An 18430-nucleotide genomic window follows, 5' to 3' on the forward strand; every position below is an offset into this window, starting at 1 on the left:
GTAGAACTGCCCCATAGAGTTTCCAAGGAGTGCTTGGCAGATTTGAACTGCCAACCCTTTGGATAGCAGCTGTAGTGCTTAACCACTATGCCACCAGGGTTTCCAAGAGACAGAAAGGGCCACATAAACCAGAGACTCCATCAGCCTGAGACCAGAGGAACTAGATGGTGCTTGGCTAACCATTCACTGCCCTGACAGGGAACATAGCAGACAATCCCTGATGGAGCAGGAGATCAGTGGGGTGCGGACCTCTAATTCTCGTAAAAGAGCAGACTTAATGGTCTGACTGAGACTGGAGAGACCCTGATGACCATGGGCCCTGGACCCTTTGATAGCCCAAGACTGGAACCATCCCCGAAACCAACTCTACAGACCAGGATTGGCCTGGACTATAAGACAGACAATGATGCTGGTGAGGAGTGAACTTCATGGCTCAAGTAGACACATGAGACTATGTGAGCGACTCCTGGCTGGTGGCGAGATGAGAAGGAAGAGGGGGAGAGGAGCTGGTTGAACGGACACGAGGAATACAGGGTGGAGAGGAGAAATGTGCTGTCTTATTAAGGGGAGAGCAGCTGAGAGGGCACTGCAGGGTGTGTATGGCTTTTTGTATGAGAGGCTGACTTGATTTGTAAACTTTCACCTAAAACACAATAAATAATTTTTTTTTAAAAAAGGCTGTATTTTATGTCACAGCATTCCTTTACTGCTTATTAACAATTTTATATTGAGGTAAAAATATATACAACAAAACATTTGCCAATTCAACAATTTTTATGATTCAGTGGTACCGATTATATTCATCGTGTTGTACGACCATCACCACTACCCATTATTCCACCAAATTATTCCACCACCATTAACAGAAATTCAGTGCCCTCCATCTCCCTCTCTCCCCCTCCCGGCTACCCATTAATCACTAACAAGCTTTGGTCTCTACACATATGCCTATTTATTGTAGTATTTGTCCTTTTGGGATTGGTTTATTTCACTCAGTATACTGTTTTCAAGGTGAATCTATGTTGTGGCATGTATCAGAACTTCATTTGTCTTTATGGCTGGCTAGTATTCCACTGTGCGTATATACCACAATTTGTTTATCCATTCCCCTGTGGGGAGGCATTTAGGGTGTCTCCACCTTTTGGCTATTGTGAACGGTGCTGCAACAAACACTGGAGTACAAGTTTCTGTTTGCACTCCTGCTTCCAATTCTTTTGGGTGTTTACCTAGGATTGGGACTGCTGGGTTATACGGTAGTTCTGTTTAGCTTCCTTTTGGAGGAATCGCCAAACTGTTTTCTGCAGTTGTGTATACCATTTTGCATTCCCACCAAAAGGTGGATGAAGGTTCCAATTTATCCATATCCTAGCCAACACCTGTTATTTTCTTTTCTTTTTTTTTTTTTTTTTTTATCGCGGCCATTCTAGTGGGAGAGAAGTGGTATCTCACTGTGGTTGTAATTTGCAGCTCCCTATGAGTCAGAATTGACTTGATGGCACTGGGTTTGGTTTTTTTTTTTTTTTAATGACCGTGAGTCGGAATCGACTCAACGGCAATGGTTTTATTTTTTGTTTGTTTGTTTAATGACTACTGGGAGCCCTGGTGTTGCAGTGGTTAAGAGCTATGGCTGCTAACCAAAAGGTTGGCAGTTCAAATCTGCCAGCTGCTCCTTAGATATCCTATGAGGCAGTTCTACTCTATCCTATAGGATCGCTACGAGTCAGAATTGACTTGACAGCAAGAGGGTTTTAATGACTAATGAAGGAGCCCTGGTGGCACAATGGTGAAGTGCTCAGCTGTTAACCAAAAGGTTGGTGGTTCAAACTTACCAACCATTCCACAGAAGAAAACACATAGCAATCTGCTCCTATAAAGCTTACAGCCTAGGAAACCATATGGCACAGTTCTACTCTGTCCTATAGGGTCACTATGAGTTGGACTCAACTTGAAGGAACACAATAATGACACATCTCTTTGTGTGCTTGTTCACCATTTGTTTCCTTTTTGGCGAAATGTCTATTTAAGACCTTTGTCCATTTTTTCATTAGGTTGTCCTTTTTTTGTTCAGTTATTCTTAATCAACAATTTTAAAAACAGAAAACATAATATGTGCGTATGGCCAAAAAAATTGCAAATAATACAAAGGACCATATAATGAAAAGTAATATACCTTTTTGCTTTAGCTCTCCAGGCCCCTTTCCAGAGCCAGTCACTGTTGATCACCTGTGTGTCCTTCCAGAAACACTCTACGCCCACCTGCCCGCCTGTGCGCCCCCGAGCACCCACCCGCACAACTGTGCATATCATTTTTAAAATCCAGATAGAAGGATGCCATAAAGAGTAAGTTGCATCTTTTTTTTTAATTTGAAAAACGTACCTTGGAGATACTTATATAACAGCATTTAGATACCAATCTTAGTCTACTGGCTATCTTTCTTTCATTTACCAGTCTCTTGCTGATAAACACAGTCCCACCCTGGGTGGTGCAAAAGGTTAACATACTTGGCTGCTAACCAAAAGGATGGTGGTTCAAGTCCACCCAGAGGCACTTTGGAAGAAAGTCTCGGCAATCTACTTCCGAAAAAGCAGCCATACAAAACCCTGTGGAGCACAGCTCTACTCGGACATGCACAGGGCCATCATGAGTCAGGACTGACTCCATGGCAACTGGTGCCAATAAACATTTAAGCTGTGTAGGCTTTTTTTTTTTTTCACTTTTCAGCTGTTAAAAATGTTACAGTGAATGTTTAACTCCTACTCCAGTATACAGGATGTTAAATCTCTTCTGTACTTGATCAGATAGCTCTGCATTGGTTCTTTGGTTTGACAAGGTTCCTTAGACTGAGTTAAGTAACTGAGTCCCCAAAGAGAAACAATATACAAACCCAGGAAACTCTTTTCTGTAGAAAAAGAAAATGAATACTGTCCTTTCTTAAAACAAGAATTTGAACAAAAGTATAGCCTAATAATACCCACCCACCTGTCTCTCTACTCCAGACAGAGAGAGAGACACGCAGCAACGGTGAAGAAAATCTTAATTTATTCTGCTCCTGGGAGCCACATGCTGACTTCCACTGTATATTCTAGGGCACCAAGGAGTGAAACCATTGTGGTTTCCTGTCTTCAGAGAAACTCATGGGAATGAAAGCCCTGAGCAGGAAAAATGGGGTTTTACTGGGTAGTCACCAGTATTTACTGAGCAGCTATGATACATTAAGAAAGGAAGTAAGTAAGAAAAACAAATCAGAAGACACGGTGCCTACCCTTAAGTGTACCACTGTGTTAAGGAAAGAAAAAGTACATTCTGAAAAACATTAAAGCCGTATTTATACAAGTCTAAGTGCCACTCTGTAGAGCAGAGTGAAAAGAAACTAAAGGGGGCGCTTGCCTCGGAGACACACTGGTGGGAAGTGAGCTGGCCGGGCCTTCGACATCCTAAGGCGCTCCAGCACTGGGAAGGACCAATCACACAGAAGAAAGGGGTAAGTAAGGCATGGGATTAAAACTGTGGGGACTGACCTACTAAGAAGTAATAAGAACCTCACCCACCTACCCTCCTCCTACCCCCATCATCCTATGCAGCCAGGTGGCTTCTCCTTCCTGCCCAACCACAGAAGAGAAGTTTATTTTCTGAGAAATTTAAACCAGAGAATTTCAACTTTAGCAACATAAGACACAGAAGAGGACAGGATGAGGTTCTTGAGTAAAAACAGGGAAATAAAGTAGAACTCTGCCTACCAAAGCCTAGGACTCTCCAGTACCTCCTGCCCCCCACCATTCCCAGAATAATGGCAACCAGGCTTGTATGCCTCTTCCCACTAATCCCACCCATATAGTGGGCTGAAGGATTCTTCTTTGGGGGAAAAAAAAAATTCATAGCCTCCTCCCAAAAGGAAAAAAAAAACTACAAATACTGATTTTTAATTCTTCAACAACAACAACAACAAAATATAGCTCATCACCGAATCACTCAGCAGTTAGAACAATCAAAAGACAACCCTATCTAATCAGCTTTTTATGCCTCGTTCCCAAATGTGAATAAATAGCTAAGTACCACAAAACTTTCATAGAAAGTCTCCAACAAGACAGACGAAACATCAAAACCAAGTGGAAAAAAAGGGAACTAGAAGAAATAAAGACTGACGAAAACACTTAAAAACCTATATAACATTCTCAGTCACGAGACAGTATTATATCCAAGAAACAAACATATACTATGAAAAGGAACAGAGTTTAAGAGAAAAAAAAAACTTAGAAATTAAAAATATGAGAGCTGAAATTAAAAACAGAAGAGTTGGAAGAGAATAACCACTGAGATTGAAAAAGGAGAGCAGAGGGCTCCAGAAGGAAACTCTCAAAAGAAGGTGGAAATTATGTGGTACATCTGACCACACAGAAAATTATACTTAGAGACTGCTAGAAGTGAAGGAAGAATTAAAGATAGGTATACTGAAAATTAAGCAAATGAAAAACTATGAGGCAATTATTAACTCCAAAAAAACCTAACATCAGACTAATGGACCACAATTACCACAGCCTCCATGAGACTGAGTCCAGCATAACTAACTAGATGGTACCCAGCTACCACCACGGACTGCTCCTACAGCAATCATAACAGAGGGTCCCGGACAGAGCTGGAGAAAAATGTAGAACAAACTTCCAACTCACAAAATAAGACCAGACTTACTGGCCTGACGGAAACTGGAGAAACCCCAAGAGTAGGCTCCCGGACATCATTTTAGCTCAGTAATGAAGTCACTCCTGAGGTCACCCTTCAGCCAAAGGTTAGACAGGCCCATAAAACAAAATGAGATTAAAGGGGCACACCAGCCCAGGGGCAAGGACGAGAAGGCAGGGTGGAACAGGAAAGCTGGTAACAAGGAACTCAAGGTTAAGAAGGGAGAGTGTTGACATGTTGTACGGTTGGTAAATCACAAAACAATATGTGTACTAACTGTTTAATGAGAAGCCAGTTTGTTCTGTAAACCTTCATCTGAAGTACAATTAAAAAAAGAAAACAAAAAAAACCCCTAAAACCTAATATATGAAATGAAACATAATAGTAGTATACTAGTTGGCTCAACAATGAACAGTACTGATACAGTTTTAATAACATAAATACCGCATTACAGCCTAGAGAGGTGGGGCCAAGACGGCAGACTAGTCGGATGCTTCCTGTGGTCCTTCTTACAATGCAGACCCGAAAAAACAAGTGAATTGATTATATATGACAATCTAGGAGCTCTGAACATCAAAGACAAAGTTAAGGAGTCAGACTAAGTAGCAAGGGGAGGGAGAGACAGTTCAGAAGCAGCGAACAGGTGCCAGACCTAATCTAGCCAGCACCCTGCAGGCTGGATCCTTTGGCGCACGCAGGCTGAGGCAAGCGGTAGCGCTTAGGACGCATTTGGCCATGCCAGGAGAAACCAAGCGCTAGAGAGTCTACACGAGCCTCTGGACCCAAGAAGAAGTGGCGCTGGATCTGCAAAAGTTAAGTGTAGGCATCTAACCTACTGGGCAGGACCAAAATAACCCTCTCCCCTATGGGACTTCCACAAGGTACAAGTGTCTCTCTTCTCTTCATCTGTTTCCTCCCTGCTCTGCTACAGTCCCAGTCCAGCAGTCTTCAGCAGTTGCTGCACCCCCTAGGCCAGAAGTGGGACATATCACGCCCGACCTTATCTCCCAGCTTTGGGGAGGGAATAAACAAATGAACAAACAAAGAAAGGAGGCTGCCAGCTCCCCTAAGCTGGGAGGTCAGAGCTAACTACACCCAAACCAGTCTTGTAGCTTAAAAAAATTGCCACACTCTCTAAGCCAGGAAATCAGGGCAGGCACTACCCCTTTTACCTAGGCATAGGCATAAGGTGTTCACAGACCCTAAACCCCTTGCGCCCCACCCTAGACCTGTGCAGACCCACTCAAAAGCATAAGCCCTCATTAGCACAGTACAACAGGGTACACACCTGAAGCCTATTTTCAACTGCAACAGCTAAGTTGGAGTGGTAGATTCCTGACATTTGACACTGCCCTGCCCATTCAGCAGAGTCCTCACCTAACCACATCGGGGCCTGAGGACTGAAAGCTTCACCCAATCTACCCAGACACTCACGACAGGGGTCCAAGTATAAGTAGAACCTCCCAGTCCTTACAGCCAACAGTACTGGGTGCCCATAGTCTGGCAAGAAAACCCACCCATCTACGTGCTGTAGGGCACAGGGGCATACCTTCTACCTAGGCACTCAGGGGAAGCCGTCAGCCCCCTACCTTGCTCAGCACATAACCCCCTCCTGCAGGAAGACACCTGTGCCTGCTGCAATCACCCCTACATAGCCCTGCCCATCTAGGACTATAGGTGAAAGCCTCTGCTGCACACTCGGTGGCCGACAACCTGGCCACCTGAGCTGAATCTACACGAGAAAAGTAAATGGACTCCTGAGCTCGCACACCTAGTAGCAGCTCTAACCACCTGGTGACACAACATGAGAGCTTCAAAGACACCAATAATCAAAGTAGCTCACGCACCCAGCCTATTTGGACATATCAAAACAAAACAAGAAGCTATGGTACGGTAAGCAAACATACAATAAATAAATATAATGACTTATTAATAGCTCAGAGACAACAGTCAATATCAAATCACATAAAGAGGCAGACCATGACGGCTCCAGCAAATGACAAAAACAAACTTCCCAGGAAACTTCCCAGAGGAAGATAAAGTCTTACTGGAGGTAGAATTCAAAAGATTAATATAGAGAGCTCTTTGAGACATCGGGCAGATCAGGCAAAACTGAGATCGAGCCAAGGAACACACAGACAAAGCAACAGAACAATTTAGGAAAGCTATAAAAGAGCAAAATGACAAATTTAACAGGCTGCTAGACTCCACAGAGAGACAGCAAACAGAAATCCAAAAGATTAACAAAACTTCAGAATTAGGCAACTCAATAGAACGTTATAGGAGCAGAATTGAGGAAAAAGAAGTCAGAATTACTGAGACAGAAGATAAAGCACTTGACACCAATTTATTTGAGGAAAAATCAGAAAAAAGAATTAAAAAAAATGAAGAAACCCTAAGAATTATCTGGGACACTATCAAGAAGGATAACCTACAAGCGATTGGAGTACCAGAATGGGTGGATAACAGAAAATACAAGGAGAATTGTTGAAGATTTGCTGGCAGAAAACTTCCCTGATACCATGAAAGACAAGAAGATATCTATCTAAAGCTCACTGAACCCCATTCAGGGTAGATCCCAAGAGAAAGTCACCAAGACATATTATAATCAAACTTGCCAAAACCAAAGATAAAGAGAGGAATTTAACAGTTTTTGTTTAGGGATAAATGAAAAGTCACCTACAAAGGAGAGTCAATAAGACTAATTTCTGACTGCTCAGTAGAAACCATGCTCGCAAGGAGGCAACAGGATGACATATACAAAGCCTTGAAGAGAAAAAATTCCCAGCCAAGAAACTATCATTCAAATAAGAAGGCAAAATTAGGGAGTTTCCAGATAAACAGAAGCTAAAGGAATTTGTAAAAACCAAATCAAAATTACAAGAAATATTAGAGTCCTCCTGACAGAGAATCAATAATATTAGATAACAACCCAAGATTTAGAACACAGGACGGAACAACCAGATATCAACCCAGATAGGGAAGTCACAAAAATAAACCAAAGCTAAAACACTGAAAATAAGGAAACAGAGATGTCAATATGTAAAAGATATCAACATTAAAACAAAAAGAGGGAACAAAGAATGTAGTCATAGAACTTTCATATGGAGAGGAAGTCACGGAAATATCAAGAAATAAAAGATTTGTTTAAACTGAGAAAAATAGAGGTAAATTTTAAGGTAACCATAAAGGAAACTAACAAATCTGCACATCGAAATAAAAAAAACATGAAAAACATAAAAACTCAGCAAATACAAAATCAACAATGAAAAGATGAAAAGAAAATACACAAAGAAAAATGACTCAGCACAGAAAATTAAGTAAAACAAAGAAACTGTCAAAACCACACACACACACAAACACACCAAAATGACAGAACTAAACTCTTACCTATCAATAATTACACTGAATGTAAATGGACTAAATGCATCAATAAAGAGACAGAAAGTGGCAGAATGGATAAAAAAAAAATCGTCTATATGTGGCCTACAAGAGACATACTTAGACTCAAAAACACAAACTAAAACTCATAAGATAGAAAAAAATATATCAAGCAAACAACAATCAAAAGAGAGCAAGGGTAGCAATATTAATCTCTGACAAAACAGACTTTAAAGCAAGATCCATCAAAAAGGATAAGGAAGGACACTATATAACGATTAAAGTGTCAATACACCAGGTGGACATAACCATAGTAAATATATACGCATTCAATGACAGGGCTCCAAAATACATAAAACAAACTCTAACAGCATGGAAAAGAGAAGCAGCTTCACAATAGTAGTAGGAGACTTCAACACACCACTTTCGGTGAAGGACAGAACAATCAGAAAGAAGCTCAATAATGACAGAGAAGCTCTAAATGCCACAATCAGCCAACTTGATCTCACAGACATATACAGAACACTCCACCCAACAACAGCCAAGTATACTTTCTTTTCCAATGCACATGGAACATTTTCCAGAATAGGCCATACATTAGGCCACAAAGCGAGACTTAACAGAATCTAAAACCTCGAAATATTACCAAATATCTTTTCTGACCATAAAGTCATAAAAGTAGAAATCAACAGCAAAAAAGCAAGGGAAAAAATAAAATCAAATACATGGAAAGTGAACAATAACTTGCTCAAAAACTACTGGATTATAGAAGAAATCAAGGACAAAACAAAGAAATTCAGAGAATCAAATGAGAATGAAAACACATCCTACTAGAACCTTTGGGACACAGCAAAAGCAGTGCTCAGAGGTCAATTTCTAGCAATAAATGCATACGTTAAAAAAGAAAAAAGGGCCAAAATCAAAACATTAACCTTACAACTAAAACAAAGAGAGCAACAAAGAATCTCTAGGACACCAGAAGAAAGGTAATTACAAAAATTACAGCAGAATTAAATAAAACAGAGAATAGAAAAACAACTGAAAGAGTCAACAAGAGTAAAGGCTGGTTCTCTGAAAAGATCAACAAAATCAATAAACTACTGGCCAAACGGACAAAAGAAACACAGGAGAGGAAGCAAATAACTTAATAATAAATAAGATGTATGATATCATAACAGACCCAACTGAAATTAAAAGAATCATAACAGAATACTATGAAAAACTGTACACCAGCAAATTTGAAAACCTAGAGGAAATGGACAAATTTCTAGAAACACACTATCTACCTAAACTAACACAAACCAAAGTAGAAAAATTAAATAAGCCTATAACAAGAGACTGAAGAGGCAAAAAAAAGACTCCCAACAAAAAAAAGCCCAGGCCCTGACGGCTTCACTGGATAATTCTACCAAACTTTTAGAAAAGAGTTAACGCCAGTACTACTAAAGTATTTCAAAGCATAGAAAAGGCTGGAAGGCTGGAATACTCATGAACTCATTCTATGAAGCCAGCATAACCTTGATACCAAAACCAGGTAAAGACATCACAAAAAAAGAAAACTACAGATATCTCTCATGAACACAGATGCAAAAATCCTCAACAAAATACTAGCCAATAGAATTCAACAACATATCAAAAAAATATGGCATCATGACCAAATGGGATTCATACCAAGTATGCAGGGATGGTTCAACATTAGAAAAACAATCAATGTAATCCATCGCATAAATAAAAGACAAGAACCACATGATCTTATCAATCAATGCAGAAAAGGCATTTGACAAAGTCCAACACCCTTTCCTGATAAAAACTCTCAGCAAAATAGAAACAGAAGGGAAATTCCTCAACATAATAAAGGGCATTTATTCAAAGCCAATAGCCAACATCACCCTAAATGGAGAGAGACCGAAAGCATTCCCCTTAAGAAGGGGAACCAGACAAGGATGTCCTTTATCACCACTCTTATTCAACATTATGCTGGAGGTCCTAGCCAGAGTAATAAGGCAAGGAAAAGAAATAAAAGGCATCCAAATTGGTAAGGAAGAAGTGAAAGTATCCTTATTTGCAGACGATATAATTTTATACACAGAACAGTCCAAAGAAAACTACTGGAACTAACAGATTTCAGCAAAGTATCAGGATACAAGATAAACATACAAAAATCAGTTGGATTCCTCTACACCAACAAAGAGAACTTCAAAAAAGAAATCCTCAAATCAATACCATTTACAATAGCCCCCAAGAAGATAAAATTCTTTGGAATAAATCTAACCAGAGACATAAAAGATCTACAGAAAGAAAATTACAACACACCATTGCAAGAAACCAAAAGAGACCCACGTAAGTGTAAAAACATACCTTGCTCATGAACAGGAAGACTCAACACTGTGAAAATGTCAATTCTACCCAAAGTGATCTACAGATACAATGCAATCTCAATCCAAATTCCAGTGACATTTTTTAATGAGATGGAGACAAATCACGAACTTCATATGGAAAGGGAAGAGACCCTGGATAAGTAAAAGTATTACCAAAGAAGAACAACAAAGTGGGAGGCCTCACATTACCTGACTTTAGAACCTATTATACCACCATGGTAGTCAAAACAGCCTGGTACTGGTACGACAGATACACAGACCAATGAAACAGAATTGAGAATCCAGACGTAAATTCAACCACCTATGAGCAGCTGATATTTGACAAAGGCCTAAAGTCCGTTAATTGGGAAAAAGTCAGTCTCTTTAACAAATGGTGCTGGCATAACTGGATAAAAAACCAAACCCACTGTCATCAAGTTGATTCCAACTCATAGTGACCCTATAGGAAAGAGCAGAACTGCCCCATAGGGTTTCCAAGGAGTACCTGGTAGATTTAAACTGCCCACCTCTTGATTAGCAGCCATAGCACTTAACCACTACGCCACCAGGGTTTCCCATAACTGGATATTCATCTGCAAAAAAATGAAACAAGGCCCATACCTCACACCACACATAAAAACTAACTCAAAATGGATCAAAGACCTAAATACAAAATCTAAAACAATAAAGATCATGGAAGAAAAAATAGGGACGATGTTAGGAGCCCTAATACATGGCATAAACAGTATACAAAACGTTACTAACAACGCACAAACACCAGAAGAGAAACTAGATTACTGGGAGCTCCTAAAAATCAAACGCCTATGCTCATCCAAAGACTTCACCAAAAGAGTAAAAAGATTACCTACAGACTGGGAAAAAGTTTTTAGCTATGACATTTCCAATCAGTGTCTGACCTCTAAAATCTACGTGATACTGCAAAAGCTCAAAACAAAAAGACAAATAATCCAATTAAAAAATGTGCAAAGGATATGAACAGGTACTTCATCAAAGAAGACATTCAGGCAGCTAACACATACATGAGGAAATGCTCATGATCATTAGCCATTAGAGAAACACAAATCAAAACTATAATGAGAGACCATCTTACCCCAACGAGGCTAGTACTAATTTAAAACACACAAAATAATAAATGTTAGAGAGGTTCTGGAGAGACTGGAACACTTATGCACTGCTGGTGGGAATGTAAAATGGCACAACCATTTTGGAAATTGATTTGGAGCTTCCTTAAAAAGCTAGAAATAGAAGTACCATACAATGCAGCAATCCCATTCCTTGACATATTACCCTAGAGAAATAACAGCCATCACATGAACAGATATATGCACATCCATGTTCACTGCAGCGCTGTTCATGATAGCAAAAAAGATAGAAACAACTTAGGTGCCCATCAACAGACAAAAGGATAAACAAACGATGGTATATGCACACTGTGGAATACTACACAATGATAAAGAACAGCAACGAATTCTCAAAACATCTCACAACACATAAATACCGAATACTAATTTAACCAAAAGTTGTGAAAGATTTATATTAGGAGGCTCGAAGACAGCGAAGCCAGAGGAAAACATATTAGGATGACAACAGATAAGATCTAAAAGGAAAAATCAAGATATATCAACAGAAGCACATTATTTAGAAATATAAATACCAGAAGAAACAGCTGTGACTCGTTCCCTTTAAGGAGCTCTATTAAGGTTTAGAAGCAGGCAGGAGACTAGCGTTTGTTGTTTTAAGCTTTACAGTGCTCTTTGTTATGTACATATATTAGTTTTCACATATATTAATTTAAATTAACAAAAAACAAGGCTACCGTAAATTATTATATCCTGTTACAATGAAATGTCATATAACCATTAAAGGAAGGAAATCGTATTAGGAAAGATACCTGCAACCGAATGTCCCCTATGTGCCACTGAGTGAAAATAAAAAAGCTTTTCATGAAATAACCCTGACACACACACAGTTACACACACACACATATATTCATAAAGCAATGTCTAGAGAGATATGCAGAAACATTTTAACAGCAGTTATATCTTCAGGGTAGAATATCAATTTATTTTTTAAACTTTTTTAAACCTTCCATATTGTTTCAATTTTTTTTTGTTTTCAATGAGCACATTTTATTCTCATCAAAAAAAGAAACAAAAAACTATCTTCATTAGGAAAAACTGGCATGCTTTGACAACTGAAGTACTAGGGGTGGTTGGTTGATAGGGCGTGGAGAATAAAGTAAAGAAGAGATCTCTGAAAGACTCTAGTTAAGAACTTATAAAAAAAAACAAACCCCATTGCCATCGAGTCGATTCCGACTCATAGCGACCCTATAGGACAGAGTAGAACTGCCCCATAGAGTTTCCTAAAAAACATGAACGGGCAGAAAAGAAAGAAATGCCCCTGAATTGAGGGGCATATATATAAACAATCACAGGAAAAGCTTAGTAATTCAAGAGAAAACACAACTTAAGAAGTCTATAAATAACAAGGAACAAAAATAATTAAGCACAGAAACAACTTAGGGAATTGTCTGTTCACAAGTGTCTTAATTATCTTGTGCTGCTATAACAAAAATACCACAAGCGGATGGTTTAACAAACAGAAGTGTGTTCTCTCATAGTTTAGGAGGATAGAAGTCCAAATTCAGCGCACTATCCATAGGGGAAGACTTTCTCTGTCAGCTCTGGGGGAAGGTCCTTGTCATCAACCTTCCCCTGGTTCAAGAGTTTCTCAACACAGGGACCCCTGGTCCAAAGGATGCACTCTGCTCCTGGCTCTTCTTTCTTGGTGGTATGAGGTTCCTCTTCTCTCTGCTCGCTTCTCTCTTTTATATCTCAGAAGAGATTGACTCAAGACACAACCTAATCCTGTAGATTGAGTCCTGCCTCATTAACATAACTGCCTCTAATCCTGCCTCATTAACATCATAGAGGTTAGGATTTACAATACATAGCATAATCACATTAGATCACAAAATGCTGGATAACCACACAATACTGGGAATCATGGCCTAAGGTGACACACCTTTGTGGGGACACAGTGCAATCCATAATAACAAGTAATGAATGAAAATATGGCTTCTTACCTGCTTCAGGGCAGGGGAACACGGGATCAGCTCTCCTATTCTGTTTATCCCAGCATTGATTTTCTTCTTTCTATGCCTCTCCACTACAGAGAGGGGAAAGATCCGTTTATCAATTTTATACCAGCACTGCCAAAGTGCCTCATTCTCCCTGGGTGAAGAAACTTTAGGTAAAGAAATCCCTAAGAAAAGTTTATCAAACAATATCTACTGAAACAAATGACTATAATAAGTAAATAAGATTTCTAAGAATGTCATATTTTACTGCCCTGACAGGGAACACAACAGAGTCCCTGACAGAGCAAGAGAAAAGTGGGGTACAGAACTCAAATTCTAGAAAAAAGACCAGACTTAATGGTCTGACTGAGAGTGGAGGGACCCCAGAAGACATGGCCCCTGGACTCTCAGTTAGCCCAGAAGAAAAACCATTTCCAAAGCCAACTCTTCAGACAAAGATTAGACTGGACTATAAGACATAAAATGATACTCACGAACAAAGTGCTTCTTAGCTCAAGTAGATACATGAGACTAAATGGGCAGCTCCTGTCTGGAAGCAAGATGAGAAGGCAAAAAGGGACAGGAGCTGGTTGAAGGGACACGGGAAATCTGGGGTGGAAAGGAGTGTGCGGTCACATTATAGGAGAGCAACTATGGTCACATAACAATGTGTGTGTAAATTTTTGTAGGAGAAACTAACTTGAACTGTAAACTTTCACTTAAAGCACAATTTTAAAAAAATGTCATATTTTATGTCTTGTGTTACAGAAATCTTCATAAGCAGCACTTGCATTAGCATTTTAAAGAATGTAATACATAATTAAATAGAAATTATAAACAAATAGAAACTGCTAATATTACAATTAGGCCACCTTTTTAGTTCAAGTAATCACTAGAGATTTTAATGACAACTGAATCGCAAGAGCTCAGTAACAAGTTCGTTGTTCTTAGTTGACATCGAGTTGATTCCGACTCATGGCAACCCCAGGCGTGCAGAGCAGAATTGCTCCGTAGGGTTTTCAAGGCTGTGCGCTTTTGGAAGGAGACTGCCCGGCCTTTTTTCCAAAGTGTGTCTGAGTAGGCTTGAAACCGCCAACCTTTCCATCACCCAGGGACTAACGAGCAAAGATGATTGGAAGCTACCTTTTCATGGCAAGTTGGCAAATCAGACCTTTCTGGGCTGATTTAGGAACCTTAAAACGCCTTTAAGAAGACCACAGGGTTGAGAGGGGAGAGTGCTCACATGTTGTGGGGTTGTTAACCAGTGTCACAGAAGAATCTGTGTACTAACGGTTCGATGAGAAGCTAGTTTGTCTGTAAACCTTCATCTAAAGTACAATTTAAAATAATCAAATATTAAGTACACAATTCAAAAAAAAAAAAAAAAAAGACCACCAGAGGGCCCTTTTGGAATAGAAACAACTATTAGTTATGGTTTATAACAGACAAGAAAAGGCATTGGTTGGTTTTGTTTTCTCTGTGGTGCCTGAGCTGTCCACTTTGGCCTGTAGGACCTCTCCCACCTAAGAAACTGGGCAATGGACAACTTCTTACTTAGCTGAGAAATCTTCCAGGCTTCTGTGCTATGTCTTTAAATGTTGTATGGAAGGGGAAAGAATACAAGAGACGCTTTAAGTCGTAAACATTATTGATTTTCTGTTAGAAAATTTTCTAAAACCTTCCTTTCTAATAAAGGATTTCAGTGCTTCTAAGAAGATGAATGGGTAGGGCTTGTTTTATAAAATATCTATCTTCTTGCTTCATAATCTAGCAGTAAGGGTATCCTTTTCTATAACCTCTAATTACTCTCTAAGTTGCTGCCAGACATATTTATGGCACCACCTAACAGTTAATTCCAATCAAAAGATTTAGTTCATACAGCAAAAAAGATTACATTTCTTTCATATGGCCAAAAAAGGCAAAGCATAGTATATTTTACCTTTCCTCTGAATTCTCTAACAACAGATATATAAAGGATATCTAGGAGATTTTTAATGTGTGGAGGTAAAAAAAAAAAAAGACTTAAAAAAATTTTTTTATTGTGCTTTAAGTGAAAGTTTACAAATCAAGTCAGTGTCTCATATAAAAATCTATATACACCTTGCTATATACTCCTAGCTGCTCTCCCTGAGACAACACACTCCTTCCCTCCACTATCTTCGTGTCCATGCAGCCAGCTTCTGACCCCCTCTGCCCTCCCATCTCCCCTCCAGACAGGAGTTGCCCACACAGTCTCACGTGTCTACTTGATCCAAGAAGCCCACCCCTCACCAGTATCATTTTCTATCTTATAGTACAGTCCAATCCCTGTCTGAAGAGTTCGCTTTGGGAATGGTTCCAGTCTTGGGCTAACAAGGTCTGGGGACCATGACCTCCGGGGTCCTTCTAGTCTCAGTCAGACCATTAAGTCTGGTACGTTAAGAAACTTTTTAGCCGTAACAATAAACAGGGCTTCAAAGAAAGTGAACTCCTTATTTTGGGGAATACCAATCTCTCCCCAGTATACCACACATCCTTCCATGATAAAATTTTCCCAAGGGCCCTCAGCAGATGAGTGAGAAGACCCTGAGAGAAAGTAAGCTATCATTTATAGAGTAATAGACATTAACCTCTAAGACAATTTTTCTAGTTCTGACTGTGGTCTCTGATGAAAAAGCAAAGCTTACTCAATATGCCCAGTTGTAAATCAATGCACTATTAACCCTGGCTTTGCTCTATAATTTTGATGTTTGAGATAAAATCAAACGTATATTTTCTACATTCTTCCTATAACATTAAAAAAAAAAAATTTTTTTTTTTTTTCCTATAACGACAGAGCCTACAACTTAATTTAAAACTCTTCACCTTTGCAAGTTACCCTTCCGATCCCCAGCCTGCTGCTCACCTCTTCCCCACTCCCCTCAACAGCCAGTCACGTCTGTTCGTTCTAGTGAGGAGCAGTCTGGGCTTTCTTAGCAGGTGAAGTCACGTCAAACACTAGCTCCAGGAGTGCATTCATCTCCGGCTTTAACTTAGCTAAAGAGACTACAAACCGGAAGATGACAACCAAGCCATCATCTTAGGGGTGCTTTCGTCAATTAAAAACAAGAAGGGAACGTTTTTCTAAAACGTGATGAATGATGATTCTACACTTTGTAATGTTAAAACTTACAACCAAGGGCAGTATGATTTCATTTTGAAAACAAAAAAAGCTAGCAAGTAAGTAAAAATTAAAATTGTTGCTACCTGCGTTGTGTGTCTCCCGGTTCTTCTTTCTGAAACAAAAAGTGTACATAAATGGTGACACAAAAGTAACAGGGAGGCGTTTTTATCACTTTCTATTCTGAGCACCATAAAAACAAATTTTCTGAATTTTCATTTGTTGTCATCAATCAGAAGGCATTGGAAGAAAAAACTTTAATACGTATGATGGTCTGGGACTCTAACCAAGGACACATTAACATCAATTTAGAAGCAACAGATTTTCATACACCTACAAGTTACAGGCTGGGAAATGAATCTGTCATTGAATACCCTAATTGTTTGAAAGTGTAGCTTAAAAAAAAAAAAAAGCTTAGGGGCTAGTAAAATTTCAGAGCAATGTGCCAAATAGGTGGCTTGTGATCCTTCTCCAGCATCTCACTGGGCAGGGTTGGGAGCGGGTAGGTAGAGAAGACCAGCAACAACAGAGTCACCTTGTAACCCCCAGGGAGGGAAATACGGCAGCCACGGCTCGGGTGCACTGACAACTAGCGTGGGAGCCATCTTTTGCACTGTGTGCCTTAGGTCGTCCACACTCACATTTTCGTAAATGCTGATCGACTAAAAGCATTGATTTTACACACAACTACTTAATACATTAGCACACTCCAATAGCTATTTGGTAAAGAAATAGAAGAATAATTTGAATATTAGTAGAACTTTGACCATGCAATTCTAAGCAGAAATATTATCCCAAAATGCTAGAAACTTAGAAGGATTCAAGAAAGAACCTGAAGTAATACTGTGCTGATGTGCATATTAGCATTAAAACAAATCTGTTGTCATCAAATCAATTCCGACTCAGCTGCCTTATAGGACAGAGTAGAACTTCCCCATAGGGACTTCAAGGAGTGGCTGGTGGATTCCAACTGCCAATCTTTGGGTTAGCAGCCAAGGTCCTAACCACTGCACCACCAGGGCTCCTATATTAGCATTAGTGGACTGTTGGGTCCAGAAATGTCTATTCAAACTGACTAGAGCCTAAAAGAACTTGGGGTCTATAAGAACTAGTACCGTAGAAGTTAAATTTCAGTAGAAACTAAACATTTAACATAGACTGGGTATTACACTATTTTAACTACTAATGATCATTCTTACTTCTTGACGCATTGCTAATAGAGCAAGGAGGACAGGGAATTTTAACTACAGACCTCCTTCAGTAAGTGTATTTGTATTTATTCACACATATTTTTGGAGTAATGATCTTCTAGGCATCCAAATGAAAGTTACCTAAAGACTACTCACTTAGCAACCAAAAACCAACCCCACTAAGCTTCTTATCTGCCCAAATTCTATCACTTCTGGGACCACAACAGATACAGACCGGTGCTGCTTTTTTGTAGGAGTCTCATTCTCGGTCATTTCTGGCATGGTTATGGTGACAGGAGCCTACAAAGACATGGAAAGACACACCAGAAAGTATCAAAGTTGTTCTGGAACTTGAGAAAAACTGATGAATAACAACTTAATTTGAATGCAAAAAGGCTAAAAAAATAAAATTGACATGGAAAAAGTACCAGACTGGGTTCCATGGATAGAAAGAGGTGTAAGAAGACAGAAGAGGACAAAGAGGACAACCAGCAGATGCAGAGCACTGTCCACAGCAAATGGAATGGATGCAAAGAAATGTACAGAAGCGCTTGAGAAGATCAGAGGACAGGAAGATCCCTG

The 18430-nt window shown here is 39.5% G+C and overlaps 1 protein-coding gene across 8 annotated transcripts in view; it reads right to left on the minus strand.

Annotated features, from left to right (window-relative positions):
• USF3 (upstream transcription factor family member 3) overlaps positions 1-18430 on the minus strand; it is a 73317-nt gene that overhangs the window by 13157 nt on the left and 41730 nt on the right. For 7 of the 8 annotated variants that reach the window (XM_064280872.1, XM_064280821.1, XM_064280642.1 and 4 more), the window contains 3 exons: positions 18084-18148; positions 16745-16773; positions 13526-13608 (listed from right to left, as the gene is read on the minus strand). In XM_064280872.1, the coding sequence (XP_064136942.1) occupies positions 13526-13608; positions 16745-16773; positions 18084-18130 (159 nt within the window). In that variant the 5' untranslated portion in view covers positions 18131-18148. Of the gene's footprint in view, positions 1-13525; positions 13609-14013; positions 14129-16744; positions 16774-18083; positions 18149-18430 lie in introns of those variants that run through there. The other variant, XM_064280968.1, reaches the window with a different exon arrangement.

The sequence above is a fragment of the Loxodonta africana genome, chromosome 1, assembly GCF_030014295.1.
Source record: "Loxodonta africana isolate mLoxAfr1 chromosome 1, mLoxAfr1.hap2, whole genome shotgun sequence".
Lineage (NCBI taxonomy): Eukaryota > Metazoa > Chordata > Mammalia > Proboscidea > Elephantidae > Loxodonta > Loxodonta africana.